This window comes from Lygodium microphyllum, chromosome 5, assembly GCF_053477565.2.
Source record: "Lygodium microphyllum isolate KBCC chromosome 5, Lygodium_microphyllum_v1.1.10, whole genome shotgun sequence".
Lineage (NCBI taxonomy): Eukaryota > Viridiplantae > Streptophyta > Polypodiopsida > Schizaeales > Lygodiaceae > Lygodium > Lygodium microphyllum.
This window is the reverse complement of record NC_141139.1, coordinates 20,247,091-20,268,552: the sequence shown is the minus strand read 5'-3', so window position 1 is coordinate 20,268,552 and position 21,462 is coordinate 20,247,091. Positions and strand designations below refer to the sequence as shown.

The 21,462-nt window shown below is 42.2% G+C and overlaps 1 protein-coding gene across 2 annotated transcripts in view; it reads right to left on the bottom strand.

Annotated features, from left to right (window-relative positions):
- Positions 1–583: 583 nt before the first annotated feature.
- The window catches only part of LOC148035572 (uncharacterized protein At2g34460, chloroplastic-like), a 41,833-nt gene continuing 20,954 nt past the window's right edge, over positions 584–21,462 (bottom strand). Inside the window, exons 3-7 of one of the 2 annotated variants that reach the window (XR_015690844.1) lie at positions 3,293–3,409; positions 2,118–2,390; positions 1,615–2,028; positions 1,256–1,452; positions 584–1,170 (exon numbers count right to left, since the gene is read on the bottom strand). Coding sequence is in view for 1 of the 2 variants with exons in the window: in XM_087677537.1 (XP_087533663.1) it covers positions 1,870–2,028; positions 2,118–2,390; positions 3,293–3,409 (549 nt within the window). In the remaining variant the exon portion in view is untranslated. The other variant, XM_087677537.1, reaches the window with a different exon arrangement.

Genomic DNA, 21,462 nt, shown 5'->3' with positions numbered 1-21,462 from the left:
AGTTATGACTTGAAAACAAACATCCGAAACGAGGGGGGAGGAGAGGATCATCGACTCGTTCATCTTGTTTTGTAATGGGAAGGATAGGCTTGTCTTGATGATCAATGCCTAAAATTTACAACTATTTTTCTTGTTTTTGGCATTTTTGCCCATCTAAACAAGAAATTTTACATTTGTCAAATGAGGTGTTTTGTTTAAGAAGATGTTTATCATTTTTCACTATATTGTGTAAATTATACTTAGATTTTTAGATAGTTATAATCTTATTCTAAGTAAATGAAAGGTATTTTGATAAACTTAGCTATCACATGAAATATTAGGCATCCTCTCAAATTTAGGCCTTGATGTCAATATAAATGGAGCATCTATGTAGTCAAAGGTGATAGGTAAGATACCCACACCCCTTTAGTGCCTTCCAAGATAGACATCTCTTGGGATCTATAAAAATCATGAATTTTATTGAAGCGAAAGGAGAGCCGTTGAGAGTGGCTAATTGGTGTGACGAATTTAGTAAAGGGCAAGAAAAGACAAAATGTGATTCAAAGCTTTATTACAAACTTTGTGCCTTAATTTGATTTGACCTTTCGAAATTCAATGGTTGTACAATGTTTAAAATCAACAAGATTGATATTCGAATTTTTGTAAGCATGTTCACAATTTAGGGCCATCTTCCACCTATAATTTTAGAGGGGAAACTTCTAAAAGGCCTCAACATAGTATGGAATCAACATCTTGCATTCACATAACACATTAAGAAGCTTTCCAATGATTGAAAAGCATGATAATTTGCAGAACACAAACTTGGAATTGCAAGATTTGATGGTTGTTAATGATCGCTGTTGAGTCTCGTCGCCCTGTTGATTCCTCGCCACTAATCTCACATACGCATTCGCACCTTGCAAAAATCGCAGATGCAGAAGAACTCTGTGCATTGGCAAGCGGTTGGGACGCATCCTGCGCTATCTCAAAAGGCCACCCTGCGCTCTGCCACTCACCTTCAAAAGGAATTGGCGCGAACAGTAACAGTCACATCAATGTAGATTAGACTGAGGGGATCCCAGCCGCCTCGCCATCATCTTCAATTGATCCCCCAGCAGCCTCACCATCATCTTCCATTGCAAGGCTCGGCTTTGTGATGAAGCATGGGACTACCCAGTCAAAATTCATGCCCTGCAAGTGGATCCTTTAATTTTATCGCCAGAGAACGCCAATTTTTGATAAGAAAGAAGTTGAACTCGGGGGTCAGCACACTCACAAATTCCAAGAAAGCAGTTAGACTCGAAGGTCTGCACACTCGCAAATTCCAGGAACAGCCCACGACAAACGAACCCACAGCGTCCAGAGGGCTCCATACGGAATCCTCCGTCAAGAGGGCAACAAAGTACTAATATGGAGACTACCAACTTCCAAGCACTTGTATAGACATATTGCAAATTTCGATGAGAATCCAATCTGCATGAAAGAATTGTATTTATTGTCCTCTTTCTTACGATTACAAAAATTGCAAGGTTGTCCGGTAATCTCTTTAAAAGGGCGGGTGGATCTCTATTCGCTCACGTACATCTCTTTTTCATAAACATACTCTCACATATCATACAGGAATTGCAGGATTACCTGCTTATGACAAGAATGAGAGCTTCTCTCACAAGGTATGCTATCAGCATTAACCTGCTAATGATCAGGATGGGAATCACTTCACACAAGGCATGCATCAGCATTGTCCTCACTCCAACAACTCAGTTGTGGCATCAACGTCAACCTACCCCCAGATAGACTCTGCAGAGGCACAAGCTATAACCTTTTCAGACGCTCAACACATTTGTAAAAACTTCTGGCCATTGATTCCCAGCCTCCCTTGAGCTTTGCTACCTACTTCACAGCAGCAAAAAGCTCCCTTGCAGGTTTCAATGGTGTCTCTGGCGTAGATACTATTTCAACCACCTTGTAAGATGCTTCAGGCAATGTCAAAGCTTCAACGGCAATAAAGGCTACTGAATCTCGTGAAATGGATCCCTCGTACAGCGTGTCCTGTATGCATTTAAAGAGACACCATGTATCAATGACTACCATCCTCCAAAATAAACTTAACAGGTTGACTTCTCTGCAATTGCACGTACCTCTGAAGCCATGACTATATTGCCACTAGGTGGCTCATCTTTCAATCCTCCAGGCCTTATGATTGTATAATCAATACCTGATTGCCTTATATACTTCTCCGCTTGTAGTTTAGCTATCAATGTTAGACCAAATACATTGAGAAATATGTAGGCAGGATTCAATAACTGCCCCATAGCAGCTCCATTCACTAAGATTGAACTCACCAAAACAAACTTTCCCACACCATTGGTCTTGCATGCATCCACCAATTTCACAGTGCCATAATTATCAACCTGTGTAAGGCAACAGTGTCAGAATACTTTGTAAAGACAGGGATCTTACTGCTTTGCATGCATAGATGTGCAAAATGTGATTTCTTATGTTCTCACTCTCCAAGCCAAATTTGTTCATCAAAGCGCCAAAGGATTCTGCATTTCGACCATATGACACTAGCATTTCCTGGAATATGCATTTAAGAATCCTAATCACCAGTAGAAAGTCAGTACGCATGTTCCTTTCTGCTCCTCTTGTAAAGCACATCATCTGTTTCTTTTCTTTTCTGAGCACTCCCTTCCAAATATTAGCCAAGAGCAGGAACAGGACCCACATAGGCATTTTTTATTATCTCTATATAGGATAACTCCCAAACCAAATGAACAGTGGAGCTTCATTGCATTGGGACCGCCTCCCTTGGCAACCCTTCCAACAAGGACCAACCAAGTGTTCGACTGGGCAAGAGCCCAGATTTACACAAACATACTATGTGAGTAAAGGTACCCAACCAAATGATGCACCCAGCAAGACTGGAACCCAGAACCTCATGATTATGAGCCGAAGTGTTAACCGCTAGATTATGGTCTCTGAGATCATCATTTGTTTCTCTTGCCCTTATCTTCTGATCAGTTAGCTATGCTTTGCTTGTTACATTCACAATGTCATAAGCACCCCCAAATTTGGCAAACTGTTCCAAGTTGCTATGTGTAACGAACCTTTGTACATGATAAAACATTTGCTATCAAAGCACAAAAGTTTGATCCTCACTCCAATTGTTTTCAAGAAGGAGATATATCTGCAAGCAGTATAAACCAGAAATATTCTCTCCCCAGAATAGCTTTCCAATGTTCATGGGACTCATTGAGAAGAAGAGTGTGATGCAGAAGTAAAAGGATCTTGGGATGACAAGCATTTGACTTACCTTCCAAGGAGCCAGAAAATCTAACGATGGCCGGAATCCTGTAGCACAAATAACAGATTTGGAATCTCCAATAGCTGCTGCAAGTTTTTCAGCGCTCTCTGTAACATCTGCTTGCACCTATGCATAGTACCAAAATGAAATGTCATGTAACACTTGAAACCCATTTTAGCACAAAAGTACGAAAGCACTAAAATAATTTTCCAACTGTTGCTTTTCCATGCCCTAATTTAGTTGCATGAGGTTTTCCTTTTGCAAGGCTGATCAGTTATGTGAGGATACACTAGGGTCTGTGGAGAATGCAATGAGTACAGACAACAGACAACAGACAGCTAACACATGAACTTAGAGATGGAATGCAATGAAGAATGCACTCAACAAATAAACAAGATACGAGAGGTATGAGATGCAATGGATGGAGTAGTTAAGGGGTGTTGGAGGAGTGTGTTGTACTCTGACGAATTCTAACACAAGCAAAAGGCCACCACCCGATGCAAAAAGGCTCCATTTTGATGATGACAATGATGACTAGCAGCAGTACCTTCAGGACACCAATGATGTGTGCCTGCTAGGGCTATGTTTTGAAGAGAGATGGAATGAAGCATGAGAAGTGGCCTGCCAATGATCTCCCTTTGAAGAACTTTTGAGCCACTTCTCCTACCAAAAAGTAACTTTTTATAAGATAATTGTACAAAATTTTGGGGCAATAATTTAGCCACTTAGATATAACAATTTGTGGCTTGATTTTTAGGTAGCTTAACATCCCATCTTAGGTTGAAAGGGGGCCCAAGACGATGATGAAGGAATGTTCTTCACCATTTGATTTTCTGGCTTTGCTCTTTTTTCTTTTTTGATTGATGGCTCTCATGATTTCTCTTTTAAATTTATATAAATGGAACCATAGTGCAAATCCACCCTCCAAGGATATTGATGACAGAATGTTGCCATGCATATGGTGGCTGCTAAAGATCTCATTGTGACCAAAATAGCCCACAAGGCTTCACGTAATGAAGTAAAGGAGATGCATGCTTACACAAAATGCATAGGTTTTCACCTCCAAGGCTGCCCAATTGGATTTTCACCCTTCCAAGTGCCCGACATTATAAAAACACAATGCTAATGCAAGGGAAAATGCACAATGGGAATGCTTCTGCATCACATTTTCCCTCGTGCAATGCCCTCAATCAAGGTATCCACTTTCTCAAGCACCCTTTTACAATGTGCCATGAATCATCAATGTGAAAACAAGAAAAGACATCCGTGGCAAAGTCAAGAAGAAGACAAGCCCATGACACCCATACATGTGCTATGTGCACATAGAATCCCTAGATGCACAAAGAGAGGAAGCAATCCCTTTCTACTGTATTGATGCCGAAAGTGGAATTGCAGCAAAAACCCTATGCCTGTCATGTCAATCCCATAGGGGAAGGAGGACCATGACTTGGATGTAGAGAAAAGGTAGGGCTTGCAAGGAGAAACACACTGTATGACAAACACTATGGCAAAGAAAACTCAAAAACACAAAAGAAGAATAATGAGTGATGGACACTGAATCATGCTGATACAATGGAACTAAACTCAAAGATGAGTGTCCTAGCTAATCGATGGCAGCACTTGGAGGGGATCAGTACTGTCAAGAGAGCAGAATGCAATCCTTTGAGCAAAGGTATCAATAACAAGGGAAAGAGTTGCTCTATGGAGGGACCAAAATATAGTTCTCTGGGCAATGGAATGTTCGAGTAGACACTAGAAGATTGAAGGGCAGAAGTAGAGGGTCTGATATGAAGAGCATGCTGAAATTTCTTTGAGATGATGGTTGCTGTCACAGCAATGACTAGGCAGCCAACTAGAGAAGAAAATGCAAGAATGGCTAATGAAGATCTCTCTGTATTAGTGGCTGCAAATAGGCAACTACTGAGCAGCCTTCAAGAAAGAAGAATGCACAAAACCGAAGGTGTCTGATGGAAAGCTGATGAAGAGGGTGTAGCTTGCTGTAGGCGGCTTGAATCTGCTACAAATGCAGCCTCGAAAAGTTTGGCTGGGAACTATCACCTAGATGTTGGGGTGGCAATACAAGCTAGAAATGCACAATGAGGATGAAGATGATCTGCAGAATGATGAATCAGTCTAAGGAGGAGTGAAGTCAGAAAACACAGCAATGAAAATAATGAATAACATGTCGCCAAGCTATCATGAGAACATGTATTTTTGAAACCTCACTTAACATGTGGATTAATTTTTTATCACATGATTAAGTAAATGTTGCACATGTGAGGTGTAACTCGGGTTAGAGTAAATTTATGAGCTCACGACCCAAGAAAATCACGGGATGTCAAAGGCAAAAGTTGCTATAAGTTATGTTACACAGGTACTTGGTGGTATCTGGTGCTAGTTGTTGGCCTTAGTCATTCATTTGGCCATAAGTGTTAATTGTTGGTGACACTAGAGAAGTGCCATTTAATGGTACCTAACGCTAATCTTATGGTCAAAGATAGTGTAGAGACGCTCGGGAATGGAAGTTGCCTAATCAATTTAATAATTGGCCAATCATATTATTTTTCTAAGCACCGAAGTAATTATTATATTAATTTTCAGTATTTAAATATTAAAAATTAATATTTAATTATGGATAATGCTGAAAAAACCATTTGGGAAGGCTATCACTTGTTCAAAAATGCCTAGCCAAGATTGAAAAACGTATTTAGAGGCTAAAGAGAGGCATTTTAGTACGTTCAGTCTGCAAGAAAGAGAAAGGAGATACTACTGGTTTGATCTGCAACCATTGGAGGACCTTCTGAGGCGGCAAGAGGTAGGAGAAGACTAATCTGCAACAAGCGACAGCATCTCCAAGTTGTTGAGACGGGGCAACAACACTAAATGATTGATTTTCTTCAGTTCTTCGAGAAGAAAGTCTGAATTTTCTCTCTCCTTAGTATTCTCTCTCATCTCCCAACCTTTCTACAACCTCGCTTCAAAGATTACAGCATTGAGATCACCAATGTTGGGATGAGTATGCAATGAGAATATAAGTCAAAAGTGAACCAATAGCAGTGTTGAGTGTAAGAGTGTGAGAATCCCAAGATGAGTGTACTAGCTCATCACAATACACAAAGAATAAAATATATTTATATGTTAGGATACAAATAAGGGTGTGTTCACACCCATGTAAGTTCATAAATAGAGATTAAGGGACTTTACACCCAACAACCTCCCACTTAAAGGCTCGAAGTGGTACCTTTAAGCTAGCCGACTCGCACTAATCGGATACAATGTTCATGCTGGGCCTTTGCAAGACTCTTAGTGAGAACATCTGCACGGTTATCTTGGGTCTTGACTTTAGTGGGTGTGGCAAGAGCATCATCCAAGACTTCTCAAATGAAGTGGTACCGAACATCTATATGTTTGGTACATACATGAAACATGGCATTCTTAGCCAGACATACTGCACTCTAGCTATCACAACCAAGCATTGGAGTACGTGAAGAGAGACCAAAATCCTTGACCAAATGGCCAAGCCAAATAGCTTTCTTAGATGCTTCTATGGCTGAAAAATATTCAGCCTTTTTAGTACTCAATGGCCAAATTTTCTACAGCCTTGAACACCAAGAGATAGCCCCACCAACCAAAGTAAAGATATACCCATTAGTAGATTTCCTAGTGTCAAGATCTCCTACCGTGTCTGAATCACAGAATCCCTACAACTCTAGTGTACCCTTTTCATAGCATATACACTTCTCTTGTGTGTACCTTTTAAGTATCTAAAGATACATTTCACTACTTCCCAATGTGGCTTGCCAAAGTTAGACATGAATCTACTAACAACTCCCACTGCATAAGCAATGTCAAGGCGAGTTGCAACCATGGCATACATCAAAGAACCACAAGCTGATGCATAAAATATGCCCTTCATAGCACTAGCAACTGCATCATCCTTTGGGCAATTAGCTTTGTATGTGGCGGTAAAGGCACATCAAGAGACTTAGCATCAACCATATTTCTTGGAGAGGGTGGTAATGATCTAATTAATCAACAAATACAATGAGCATAAAATTCACATAAATTGAAAATGCAAATGTTACCACTTAATCTTGGACAAAGAACATCCTATTGATCCCAAAATTGGCAACCCGTGCAGTATCTCTTTATCTTGAATTGCAACCTAGATGGAATATAGTGAGATTTCCTGAATCTCCTTTGCTCTCCAATTGCCTCTTGCTCTTCAAACCAATTTGCTCCTTGGTTTGCTTGGGGATTGGCCTTCAATTATGCTCGAGTAACAAATTCAGCCCCAAAGGTTTACTAACTAAATGGCCACTTGAATCTCTTGAAATTGCCCCAATTTCAATGATTGAAATTTAAGTCTCTAGGCCTTCAATTTCTGATTGCGCTTTCCGAATTGATTGTCAAACCCTAATTTCTTCTGTAAATTAGGCTTTGCAGTAGAGATTAGTCAAAATCTCCACCTACAATGGCTGATTTTACTGGAAATTGCTAAGGAAGGATGAGAATAGCTTGGAGGATGAGATAGAATGCTGAGAGCAGAGAAAATTCAGACTTCCATTGCAAGAAAATGGAAGAAATCAACTATTGCCCTGTCTAGACAGCCATGAAAGCTGTATCCACAAGGAAGGATAAGAGAGAATGCTGAGAGCAAAGAAAATTCAAATTTCTATTGCAAGAAAATGGAAGAAATTAACTAATGCCCTGTCTAAACAACCATGAAACCTATCTCCACTAATGAAACACCCCGAAAATGATGTTGCTTAGCTGAAACAACCCTCCAGCTGCTGCTGCTGTTATCTACTATTGTAGTCTCTTCTTGGCATGTCACTAGCTCCTAGAGGGTCTCCTATTGGCAGCATTCTCTCTCTCTATATATATAACAAGTTATACAAGACTGAAATGACTCTCTTTTTTTTTCGTAAAAGGAAAATGACTCTCTCTCTCTCTCTCTCTCTCTCTCTCTCTCTCTCTCTCAACCTCAACCTCAACCTCAACCTCAAAAACTTGACCACTCATTAGCCTAGAACTGGCATTAATTAATTAATTAATATTGATTCCCTAGTGTCACCACCAATACTAATGGCTAATTAAATATTCTAAGCCAAGTTTTGGCACCTAGTACTTGTTAACCATAACTTATTATAACTTTTGCCAATATCACCGACTAATCACTAGGGTTACTATGGTCTAATTGTCACTTAACTGACTTACATTTCACATGTGTTCCTCACATGTGCACAACTTAATAATGCCAAAGCTAAGCATTAAAAATATATATCCTTGTGACATACCTCCCCCTTGAAATCCTTGCATTGAAACATGAAACAAGAACAAGGAATGAGGATGGCAACAATGACAGGGACGCCGAACCTAGGGAATGAAGACGTGGGAATGGGAACAACATTAAAAATTTTAAAATTCATGAAAAAAATTTAATGTTTCACTCGTAATCCATGTGGAATATTAAGATAAAGGTATATAATCCACAAGGACAAATCATCTTAAGTTTTAACTTTAAAGATATCATGCACCATTCTAAAACTAGTCATTATAAATTGAATTACAACTTACAAGGCTCAAGAATCAAGCTAGTCAATTATAAAACGCATAATACATATGCCATAAAACAATGAACAATGAACTAAACTTTAAAGTCTAAAGCTGAAATAACATGCCCACTGCCAAAAAAGACTACAAATATGAAGTCTAGTCTCTAGATTGAAGCAAAATGCATCATGCCAATATAGCCCAAAGAGCAACCGCAAGGCTGCTAATACAAATATAATGTCAGCATGGCACAACAGTCCGAGTGTCACCCTGTCATCAATGATCATATATATGTTTCATGAGACTCATGATAAGCAAAATAAATCAAAGATCATCTTCATGGTCTGAGACTGCTCTAGCTACTCCTGAAGTGCTAGCCTCATCATCATGTGTACCGTGATCTGTTGCATCTCCCTCAACATCAACATGTGTCTACTCTCCTTGTTGCATCTTCCACTCTATGAATGGATCGGGCTTTGCTTTCATACTATTACATAACATTCTCAAATCCTCTAATTAGCACTAACAAATACCAGATCATTTTCCCTTTCCACACCAAGATGATTCCTTTTCTTTGAAGCAATGTGAGCATATGTACTCCACAATTGCTCCAAACAAGAGAAGTTAACTAACTAACTCAAAATACGAATGGCTAGCTGCTACAACTTAGTGTTGGGGTAAAAGGCCCTTGGGCCTACCCGTATACAGTGACCGCCCATATTCTTTATTCATATATATATATATGAAAGTGCAATAAGGCTGTTATAACATTGTTGACAGCACCTACATTGTATGTGCTCTTCTCTCCCGCGTCTCTTGCATCCCTTTCAACTGGTATCAAAGCCACTCCTTCGCGAGCTCTTCCCGGCATCTACACAAGGTATGAGAGCTTACTTCTCACTCAGTTCTCAACCATTCTTTGACATGAACAGCTGGGTTTCATGAAGAGGCAGCCATAGCTTCCATCATTGAAGCTTGTTCTTTTCACCTCTTGCTTGGACTTGTCCTAGGCTTGTGTAGGCCTTCATTGGGCTCTTGCTTATCCCCTACCCACCTTGATTTGGCCCCTCAAGTACAGCAGCATGCTCACATTTTATTTACGCCTGTTTGCAAAAATGGCTCAAAAATCACTCTTTTTGTCATATCTCAGGTATTCGGAACTCGATTCAGGCAAGATAAGAGTCTAAGTTGGGGTTTTGGCTCACTCCGGACGCGATGGTGATGTCGGATTTGCCAAATTCTGATGACAGAATATTGTGCAGCAGATTTCAGGTCTAAGACAGCATGTATTTGTATGCCTATGGCTTATGTGATGCTTCTACTGATGTCTATTGATACCGGATCACTTGTGGATGTTATGTCTCTTATGTGAGACGCATTTGGAGCTGATTTAGCTCAGTCATTGACTGTTTTGAACAGTCCCAGATCTGTCCAAAACAGGGCAATCACCTGTTACTTCAATTTTATGCTTACAGGTCTTGGCATTTGATGCCCGATTATGCCCGGTTGGTGCCTATACATGCGGAAATGTATGCCTATGGATTTGAGCTTGGATTGAGCACTGATTTGCTCAGTTTACAGAGGTTATATGCTGCTGGAAACTTCAGGGCTGAAGCTATTTAATGATTTGCCAGGTTATGCCTATTGCCTACAGGGTGCTCCAGGCTACTTGGGTTGATGTATTCACGCATTTGGATAATGCCACATGGTTCTTCTATGCTCCGAAATTGTTTTGAGCTAAGATTAGAGCTCGATTTTATGGTTCATTGTCACTTCCCTGCAGCAAGCATTTCACTGTCATGACATGGTTTATGCCTAGGCTACCCAGTGCGGGTTATGATGTCTTGGTGAAGGCTTTATGCTTTGGCTATGGATGGCAGTTGTTTGAGCTCGTCTCGACATTCATTTGAGTATTCCCTTGAGCAGTTGGACATTGACCTGGCTTTTTCTGTTACGACCTTGGATGCTATATGGGATTTGATGCTCTAATTATGGATCTTGGCTATTACTTGGATACACTTACAGGTATTGAGCAGTGAACTGCTCCCTTGTTTTAGCAATTGCCTATTGAGCTGTGATTGCTCGTTTGCATTTGATATGCGGAATACTTACTAATCAGTGGACTTGGATAATGCTTGGGATTTACAGTTATGGCCATCCTGCTTCTCTGTTGTATGACATCTATGCTATTTGGGCTACTATGCTCGTGTATGTAAGGGAGCAATTGATCTTTATGGCCACCCATGTATGCACATGGTCTACTGCTATGTATTTTACAGAGCCTCTTACCTAGATGCTTTTACACAGATATTCGGGCTTTTACTGGAGATTCTTGCAAGTTTATTTGCCACCTACTGTTCTTGGCTGGACATGTATGTCAGTACATGGTATGAGGCACTGCAAAGTTATATATACTCCTATGTTTCGGGAATGCTTATGCATTTATGGCTCCGAGGCATACTTATGCTTTCATGGCCGCGAGCTACACTAGTTGGATATGTCATGCTTTTGTCTGCTAGGCTTGTCCGTGTGGGAGCTTTTGCATCCGTGATTGATGCCTTTGTATTCTCCCCTTCTAGTTTGGATGAGTCCCCTTTGCAGTATGCTATGACGACTTCCAGCTCTAGTAGTCATGCAGACAGTCCTCTTGATGAGCCTCTTCTCTCTGATGAGAGCTCCCCTGATTCTTTGAGCTCCTTGGATGTATTGGACAGCCCTACTCATGCTATTAGAGAGCAGTTGTCCTCTTCTACAGGTCTTACAGGTTCTATTTGCTTTCATTGTGGAAAGACAGGGCATGTAAAGCATAAATGCTTCAAGTGGATTAGAGAGCAGAAAAGATTGCGCCGCACTAGACATGAGAGTAGAGTCAGTGATACAGTAGTTGAAACCACTGTCGATAGTGGTATAGTGCATGTAGTTACCCATGATGATGCAGCTGAGTCTAGACTCCTGGCATCGAGTTACCCTGCAGATTGCTTGCTCAATGATACAACCTATACCTTTGATTGGCTTTTAGACAGTATGGCATCTTGTCATGTTACTCCACATAGAGCTTGGTTCTCTTATTACAGGGAGGTTGACAGATGTATTTCTTTGGGCCTTGAGCAGGATTGTCATGTTATTGGTACAGGGGATATACACTTGGCTTTGCCAAATGCATCTTCTCTTATACTCCGTAATGTCTTGCATATACCTACGCTCAGTAAGAGCCTAATCTCTGTTAGTCAGTTGCATGGTGCAAGATATTATCTCTCTCTTTGGGATACTTCATGGAAAATCCGTCGTGGTTGCTTGGTATTGGCCAGAGGTGCTAGATGTGGCAGTGATTATGTAGTGCTTGTCTCTCATGTGGGAGACTCTATGGTTGCAATTACGCAAATGCCACATACATTGTTATGGCATTGTCGCCTAGGCCATGTACGACACACTGAGATGGATGCTTTATGTGATATGGGCTTATCGCCTACTCTTCCCCATGCTACTTGCCCTTATTGTACTCATGGTCCGTGCAGAGCCTCTTTGGCTTATGGCGATCGTGTGAGGCATGCTCCTCTAGATCTAGTCCGTGTTGCAGTATATGGACCTATGCCTTTCCAATCACTTGGTGGAGCGTCGTGTTTTATGACCTTCATAGATCATGCTACCCACCGTGTTTGGGCTTACCCTTTGGTACGGATTGAGGATGCTATTACTATGCTTGACAGGTTTATGAATTCTGTTGGTAGCAGGCCTAGATGCTTGCAAATGGATTATGAGAGTCATGCTATCTCTCCCAGCTTACGGATCTCTTGTCAGCAATATGGCATTGATTTCTTATGCCCACGGTATTATGGGATTGCCCATGGCATGTGCCTGACCTTACAAGCGAAGGTTGCTGCTATGCTTACCACAGCTGGATTGTCTTATGGCTTTTGGGCTAAGGCCCTTATGATAGCAGTCTACTTGGTTAACAGGACGCCGTGCTTGATTTTAGACGGTATTACACCGCATGAGGCATGGAGTGGTATGAGACCCTCCTATGATCACTTGAGGATATTTGGCTGCCAGGCCACTATCAATATGCCACATGAGCCTATGTCACGCAGATATCTTCTCCTTGGTTATGGAGATGGTGACTTTACAGCTTACAAGTTTTGGGATTTGGATGCCCAGCAGGTTCTACGCACCCGTCATACTGACTTTTATGAGACACAGACACCTCTTAGGCCTCTTGATACACGTTCAGTGTGCTTTATGGCTGATTCTACAGTCATATGTCAGTCTTCCGCTTCGCTCAGGCCGCATACTGTCTTGAGACCCCATCTGACTTGTGTCCGGGATGCTGGCCCTCTTTCAGTGATTGACTCTGGAGAGTTTGGATGATCTCCGCTGTCTTGTATGTGCCATGCTGATGCTATGCGCTACTCTGATGATGATGATCTACAGCCTTACACTCATGAGTTGTGCTAGATTGCTCCGTTGTATGGAGCTGCGGGATCACTTGCCTCCTGGATGTCTTGGACTCAAGGATGCTTGACTCTTCTTGTGAGAAGGTTCCCACCACTTATTGCACAGCTCGCTTTCCGATTGGGCGTTGGGTGAGATGTCATGATTCCTCACCCTGTCTCTTTTCTTTTGTTTTGTTTTTTCGCTCCCTGGCCCATTGGCCTTTTAGTGGGAGGTTGTTGGGGTAAAAGGCCTTGGACCTGCCCGTGTACAGTGACCGCCCATATTCTTTATTCATATATATATGAAAGTGCAATAAGGTTGTCATGACATTGTTGACAGCACCCACATTGTGTGTACTCTTCTCTCCCGCGTCTCCTGCATTCCTTTTACTTAGGACCATCTAAGCCATAGTCCTTCCACCACAAAGCTATCTCAATCTTACACTGTTCCTCCTATGCATCCCCACAACCAAAAGAACCCCAAAAGGTCCTATAATTGGTCTCTGATCTTTCGTCCAATACCATGATCACGCACTAGACAAGACAATATAAGTCTCCATAATACACAACGAATGCAGCTACATGCATGGGTGAACTATAGGAGTCCCACCTCGTCACAACTAAATGGTGTATCTACTCATATGCCTCATTATCTAGTGCCAACTCTTGTATCTTTACATTTATCCTATCCATAGCCTCGTATACCTTGCCAATGCAACGTTGCATAGTCTCCATAACCCTCAATAAATACGAAATAGGTAATGCCATAGTATCTATCTACTTTACATCATTCCAAAAAGCGGTGTTATTTTCTTTCTCCAAGCATAAGATACCTATAGGAGTATCTGCCAATGCTCATGAGGTAAACTCATCATTAAGAAATAACTACATCAAGGCACCATTACATTCTCTTAATTTGCTTAGCATTAAGAAGTTAAAGGCAGATCTAGTATCAAAGTATTTTAGAAGCATCTTCTTCGACCCCAAAGAAAACTGATGGCAAAGAAATTGGTGATTCAGAACAAAGCTAATCATTTGAGCTCCTTGCTCAATGACACCCGCAATCCACAATAGGTTACCAATATCCTTTAGTAGGTTATTCAAGCAATGAGCTATACAATATGAAACTGTGATATGCGGATAATATCCCTGAATGATAGCTCTTGTTGTCCTATTTGCGAGCTCTCCATTTGCAACTAATCCCACAACATACTCTAGGCCAATAAGCTCAATACCTGTAACCCACTCTACTCCAAGTACATCTGCCGACTTTTCTATCCCTGAAGCATCATGTAAAGATATGAAATACATCTCCCCATGAGAATAAGCAACCATGCCATGAATGGATCGATTGTGTGTATCACTCCAACTATCAGTAATCAATGAAACTCCATTTTAAGCCCATAGGCTCTTTCTAGTCACTATTGCTTATTCAATAAGGTACTTCTTTTTGTCGAGCAAAGTGGTGCATATGGTCTCTGATGATGGAGATACATATGAAGAGCCATATTCACCAATCTTCTTGCACATCAATTTGATATACTTTTATCTAGCTACACGAAACTAAATGTAGTCATGATAGAAAAAATATGCAACTAATGTATCCACCTCTTTCTTTTTCTTGGAATCCCAACTAGCATGAAGTGTACTTTGTCTACATGCAACATGTGGCATTACTAATGCCATGGCCGATGCAATGCCTATAGTACTTCCTGATAACTGATCCTGCTCAAGACACATTTGATGAAGGTGGTATCACAAAAGTTGAAAGGTTAATTGCAACACGTCGTGATCTAGATACAAGATAAGCTTGTTGGCCTGCTACACGGTCATAAAAATCCCTTTGCTTCTCCAAGGTCACATTAGGACAAAACTATACCTCTAAATTTGGCTCATATAGGAGATGAGCTCCAACCTAATTATGTATAGACGAAACAAGTGGCAATTGATATTCTATATTCTGATATTTAAGTAACTTCAAAAAATTAAAATCAATAAAAATGCTCAATTCAATGGACTACCTTGTTTGCTCCACTAGTTTGCTTGTATGTGCAAAGCTTACAAGCCCATAGTCTAGATCCTCCACCACTCAATGGGCGGTCAGCATTTGCCTCTTCCCACCATGACCAATCATCGAATCTTCTTCCTCGACCATTGGCATGACAAGCGAGGTAGGAAGATGAAGCCATTTCAAGCTGAAAACTAAAATAAAAATGGCTGAAGAAAAGTTTAAAGAGTTGGCTGCTATGAAGAGACTCAAGAGACTCAAGAGAGGGGAGAAGAGGGAGGGAGAACTTAGAAGAGAGAAGGGAAAAGGAAAGAGAGAAGAGGAAAAGAATGAAGAAGAGAGAGAAGGAAGTGGAGGAAGAAGGAAGAGGGAAGTGGAAAATTGGAGAAGGGAGAGAGAAGAGAAGGCAATGGCCCTACAAATGGGATGGGGACAATAAATGACACGGGGGTTGGAGCTGACACAACCTGCGAGACACGAGCTGATGGGACCAACAGGCAAGCGAGAGCGCGCAAACAGAGCCGAGGACTGCAAGCGCAAAACCAGCGAAAGCCAACCAAGCTTCAAGGTAAGTGGCATACCATGTGGCTTTCCCTGCCCGTTCCTAACAAGGAACACGCTCCTTGTTAAGAACGAGACAGGGAATGTTTCACCAGATGCGGATGCAATTTGAGACAAATTCGTGGCAAGAACAACGTTTTAACTTGCCGAGGGGGCCGTTCCGATCATTTCCTATTTCTATGAATCCTTGCAATCGTCCTCAATTGCATTGCCATGTGACAAAAGCAAACTAATACTAAAATTGAAAAAACCATAGGCATCATAGTCAAAGAACATCGGCCATTACTATTCCACATTGCTACTACCCAACTCCTGCAGAAATTTCCAGCTCTCATAACTACGTCATAACTAACCAAAAAGAACTGTAACCGCTGCCAAAACCACTATGGATGCATCCATTAAATTTATCTCAAAAGTATTCTAACGAAACAACCATAGTCAAGCATAAACTAAGCATAAACCATGATTGTACTATCAATGGCATTGCTTCACATGCTGTTGTCCATAAAAACTAGTTGAATACCATTGAAAACTAACGACCATATGCTCAAAACCAACAACTAATAATCAGCCTCTGATGATCATAATCTGGGATGTTTTCCAAGGCTGAAAAGAGGGGTAGATTTGATAATAGGGCTGAGAAGAGGCAAAAACAAGTAAAAACTTGAAAAACACTTCCACAATGCAAGGGGTTAATGGCTGCAAATAAATGCTTTGTATGTGAACAAGAGAGGCATATGGCAAGGGATTCTCCCAGTAGGTAGCAAGCTGAAAATAAGGAAGATTAGAGGTAAAGCTTTCAAGAGGTACTTGGTGGAATTTCAAAATTCACCGATGGATGCCAAAAGGATGATTGGAGAGTTGACTTTAGATCGGGCTTAGTCAGGCTTAGTAGAGCTTAGAAGATATAGAGCATTGCTTGATGCACAAGGGGGAGGTAGCACTTCCACTCCTCTAATGATGGACTACTCTAGTATATAGTGAATCTAGTGTTGAGAAACCCTTCACCTGCAGTTTGCGTTTCTGCGTTTCTGCTTTTTGCGTTTAGGGTTTGCAGCCCCAAAAAGGGGCACCATCCTAGACTAACTGTGCCTATTTATAGGCCACTCTCTCATTCATTCCTCACGGTTGATTCATTCAGTCTATCACCTCTTCTCTCTAGCCTCTCTGCCACCCTCACACCCCTTCAGAAGGACATTGTGGTCCGTGGTTCATGGCTATCTTCATCATCTTCCTTGTGCTACGACACCCTTGTTCCCTTGTATCACATTCACTCGATGATTCAGAACTTCATCATCCCATTCATCAGAGTTTCTTCTCCCTTCTCTTCTCTTCTCCATGTTTGCTGAATTCACTCCGTGTTCCTCCCCGCCAACCCTACTATCTCGCTGGTACGTCATCTTTTGACATGGTATCAGAGCTGGATCTGCTCACATAGCAGCAAAGATCCTCCACTCCAGTGAAGGGAAAGACCGATGGCGGGTTCAACATCCACTTCTCTTCTTCTTCCGTTGCATCAGCATCTCGTTTTTGCAGATTTCAGGTGTTTCAGCTTGCTGCCCACACCCCGTTCGCAGAGGACATCTCAACCGAAGCTGTCCATTGTTGTCTCCATTAGTTGGCCCCTGATTTCCAACCCTCTTCACACAGTTTGGAGCTGATTTCAGTCAGGCGACTGATGTTCCTATGCAGACCTGCTGCCGTACATTCTGCCACGTCATCACAGTCCTACTACCTACGTTTTTAGTCTTTCTCTCTCCTGCAAGCTGTCCTGCCTGCGTTTTTAGTCTTTCTCTTACCTGCTGCCTACGTTTTTAGTCTTTCTCTCTCCTGCTAGCTATCCTACCTTGTTTTTAGTCTTTCTCTCTCCTCACTTGCGTTTTTCTACTGGTTGCAACCTCTTCCTACTGGTCACATCCTCCTCCCACTGGCAGCTCACTTCCGACCCTTCCACTACCCTCCCACCCCTTGAGACAGACATTGTGGTTTATGCTTTACACTGCCCTCACACCCCTTGAGGCAGACCTTGCGGTTCGTGGTTCATGGTGGTTGACCTCTTCCTTCTTCAGCAAGGCACACTGGTATCCATGGCTTCATTGCCAACAGATGTCCAGACTACTAGGTGTTCCTACTATGGCACGAACGGTCATCCCACCAAAGACTATCTACATCAACCTTTTCTCCCCATCCCTCCGGAGTACATGCGTCTTCCACCAAGCACTCCTTGTGTCACCTCTCCTCTCTGGGCCATAGAGATTGTTCTGCATCGGCTATCAGAGTACTATGCTAAAGGCACTAAGATGCATCTGATGCGCACTAAGTCCTTTCAATCACATGGAGGATCGATTGGCGCTTCGACCTCCTGGAGATCGTCGCAATGCCAGCGGCAATCTTCTCCCACTTATTTTCAAGTACAATTGCTTCCACGACCTACGGATCTACAGTCCGCTCCATCGAGAGACAGTGATTGTTTGATATCGTCTCCTCGTCAGTCTGCTCCTTCAAGAGACAGTGGCTGCTTGACTCCTTCCTCTTCTTCGGCTACCCAATCTGCTCCACTAAGAGACCACGACTGTTGCCCACCTCTTGCTCATTTTGAGCCCCACCCTTCCCCACCCCGACTACTTAAGTTCGAGAGGCCATCTCTGGGAGCTCTTCGGCACCCCAAATACCTTCTTCAGCACGACCGGCGGCACTTCCTTCATCATCAAACATTTCGGAGTCCGTAATCCATGAGTTTTTGGATTCCCTATCTACTTCAAAGGGGGATTTAGAGGGGGATGTTATTTCTTTGCCCTCAAAGGGGGCATCTACTTCTTCTTTGACTTCAGCAGGGGCCCCTCCACCTCCCACCTCAGAGGGGGAACCCACACATGAAGTTCTTCACCCATCCTCTACTTTCTTGGGGTGCCTGTCTTCGACCAGTCATCTCTTCTACTGATACCCAGGATCTTCAGGTACCATCTAGATCGGGACCTCGTAGGTTCAACCGCGACTTGGTGACGAGGCCTTCGTATTCCTTCCAGCATGGATGCACGAAGCTAGTGGCTTCTCTCCGAAGGTTGAGTTTCGGGTTCTCTAGTTCACTCTGTCTATTGTTCTTTACTGCAGGTTCCCTTTCCAGTGGAAATCTTGGATCTTCGAGATCCTCTGCATCTTTTTCCTCCTTTTCTTCTTGCCTTCATCCCTTGGTCAGCATGGAGCCACCTCCTAAGATCGAGTACGGGCCTATCCTTATGGTTCTCGGCACCACACAAAGTTCGACATTCCTCCTATGCATTGCATGGTTTCATCATCTATATACTAGGGCGCTTGGGTAAGTGAACAATTTCCCAGGAGGGACACTTTCCAAGTGGCACCTGTTGCATGAGCATTCTTCAGCATGTAGCATTGCATCCCCACCTCACTCCTCTTGTTCCCCTTTTTGGGCTTGAGAGGGGAGGGAGTGTTGAGAAACCTTTCACCCGCAGTTTGCCTTTTTGCGTTTCTACGTTTTGCATTTAGGGTTTGCAGCCCCAAAAAGGGGCGCCATCCTAGACTGATTGGGCCTATTTATAGGCCACTCTCTCATTCATTCCTCACGGCTAATTCATTCAGTCCGTCACCTCTTCTCTCCAGCCTCTCCACTACCCTCACACCCCTTCAAAAGGACATTGTGGTTTGTGGTTCATGGCTGTCTTCATCATCTTCCTTGTGCTACGGCACCCTTGTTCCCTTGTATCACATTCACTCCATGATTTAGAACTTCATCATTCCATTCATCAGAGTTTCTTCTCTCTTCTCTTCTCTTCTCCATGTTTGCGGAGTTCACTCCGTGTTCCTCTCCGCTAACCCTACTCTCTCGCTAGTACATCATCTTTTGACATCTTGGGTGTATTCTTCATGCATCCAGGGTAATGCTTGTTGATAGTACGTTTGCCAAAAGGTCATTATTTAGTGTACTAGTCACTATAGTTGGTATGCAGATGGGTATGGTTTTCACAACAGCTCTAAAACCATATATTTGCATCAGTGTATGATCATTAGAGTATGGTCACCATCTTGGAAGCATGAATCTTTTCCATACAACAAAGCATTGGCTGTACTTGCCATCTCTATAAGTTGTGGCATACTAGTCATAGTGGTCTGTATACAAAAATCCCTAATTCTTTTAGGCAACCCACAACAATACTTACCCATTTGCTCATGAAGAGTGAAAACTCGATAAGAAGTCCTGAGCAGCAATGCATCCCGAAACTTCTTATTATATTACTTCAAATTTTTTCATTGTGATACATCCAACTTTTTCCAAGTAGTCACAATATCCATTTCAAAGGTGCTCATCAACCAATTAAAAGCAAACATTTCGTTAAATTGTACCCATGTTGCCAATGCTCCATCTTGTTGAGCTAAAAATGCATTAGCTTTACTTAAACAATCCCAAAACATACTTAATTAATGAAGAAAACTTGTTCATTTAAAAGAAACGCAATCCTAGAGAGTTTTTGTGTCCCATATGCACAAATCCTTTTGGGAGGGCCCAAACTTTCTATAAATAGGTATGCTGCCCTCCATTCAGCCCTAATCTCATTTTTGCAGATTTCAAGTGTTTCAGCTTGCTGCCCACACCCCGTTCGCGGAGGACATCTCAATCGAAGCTGTCCATTACTATCTCCATCAGTTGGCACCTAATTTCCAGCCCTCTTCACGCAATTTGGAGCTAATTCCAACCAAGCGACTGTTGTTCCTGCGCAGACCTGCTGCCGTACAACCTACATGTCATCACAGCCCTGCATTTGCTTCGTGCAGGCTATTGCCCACTTGCTGCAGGTGTTGACTGGCAGTTTTCTCTCTCCTCCAGCAATCGCCAGCTCCTACAAGCTGTTCCCAGGCTGTTCTACCTACGTCTAGCAGTTCCCTCTCCTGCAAGCTATCTTGCCTACGTTTTTAGTCTTTCTCTCTCCTGCAGGCTATCCTACATCCTGTGTTTTAGTCTTTCTCTCTCCTACAGGCTGTCGTGGCTGCGTTTTTAGTCTATCTCTCTTCTCACTGCTGTCTGCATCAAGTCCAGCTCTCACTGCTGCATTTGTTGGTGTTCGATATCCAGAGGCTGCCTTGCTACGATTCGGGATCCGTTCAAAGTACGACATATTCTCCAACTCATTACCCCTACCCTAATCCTTGAGATACAAGAGTTCGAGGTTCAGTATTCATTCACTGCATAGTGTGTTTGCTGCATGAGCATCGTATATTCAGTAGTCATATCACTTCATTCATTCACTGTGTTCATTGTCTCTAAGTTACCCTAACCCTAACTGTGTTTTTTTATCAGTCTGTGCTTTGTCGTACGGTTTCTATTTATGTTTCTGTGTTAGAGTATTTCTTTACATACCTTGCATTAGGAGTGCAGACCACCACTACAATGCATTTCCCTTCAAGAAAGTGGCTATCTTTTGAGTCTTAGACAATTCAGTGAAATTATCTTCCAAATAGGTTGCATCAAACTCCTAAATGAAAGTCAAAGCTTTTAGCCTATCTTATGTACCACTTAAGGCCTTAAACTTTACCCCTTTCCCGCCCTCATCATAGTCCTTTGCTGCCCCCTCAAGAAGCCAATTATCATCAACTCACTGCTACAAATAGGG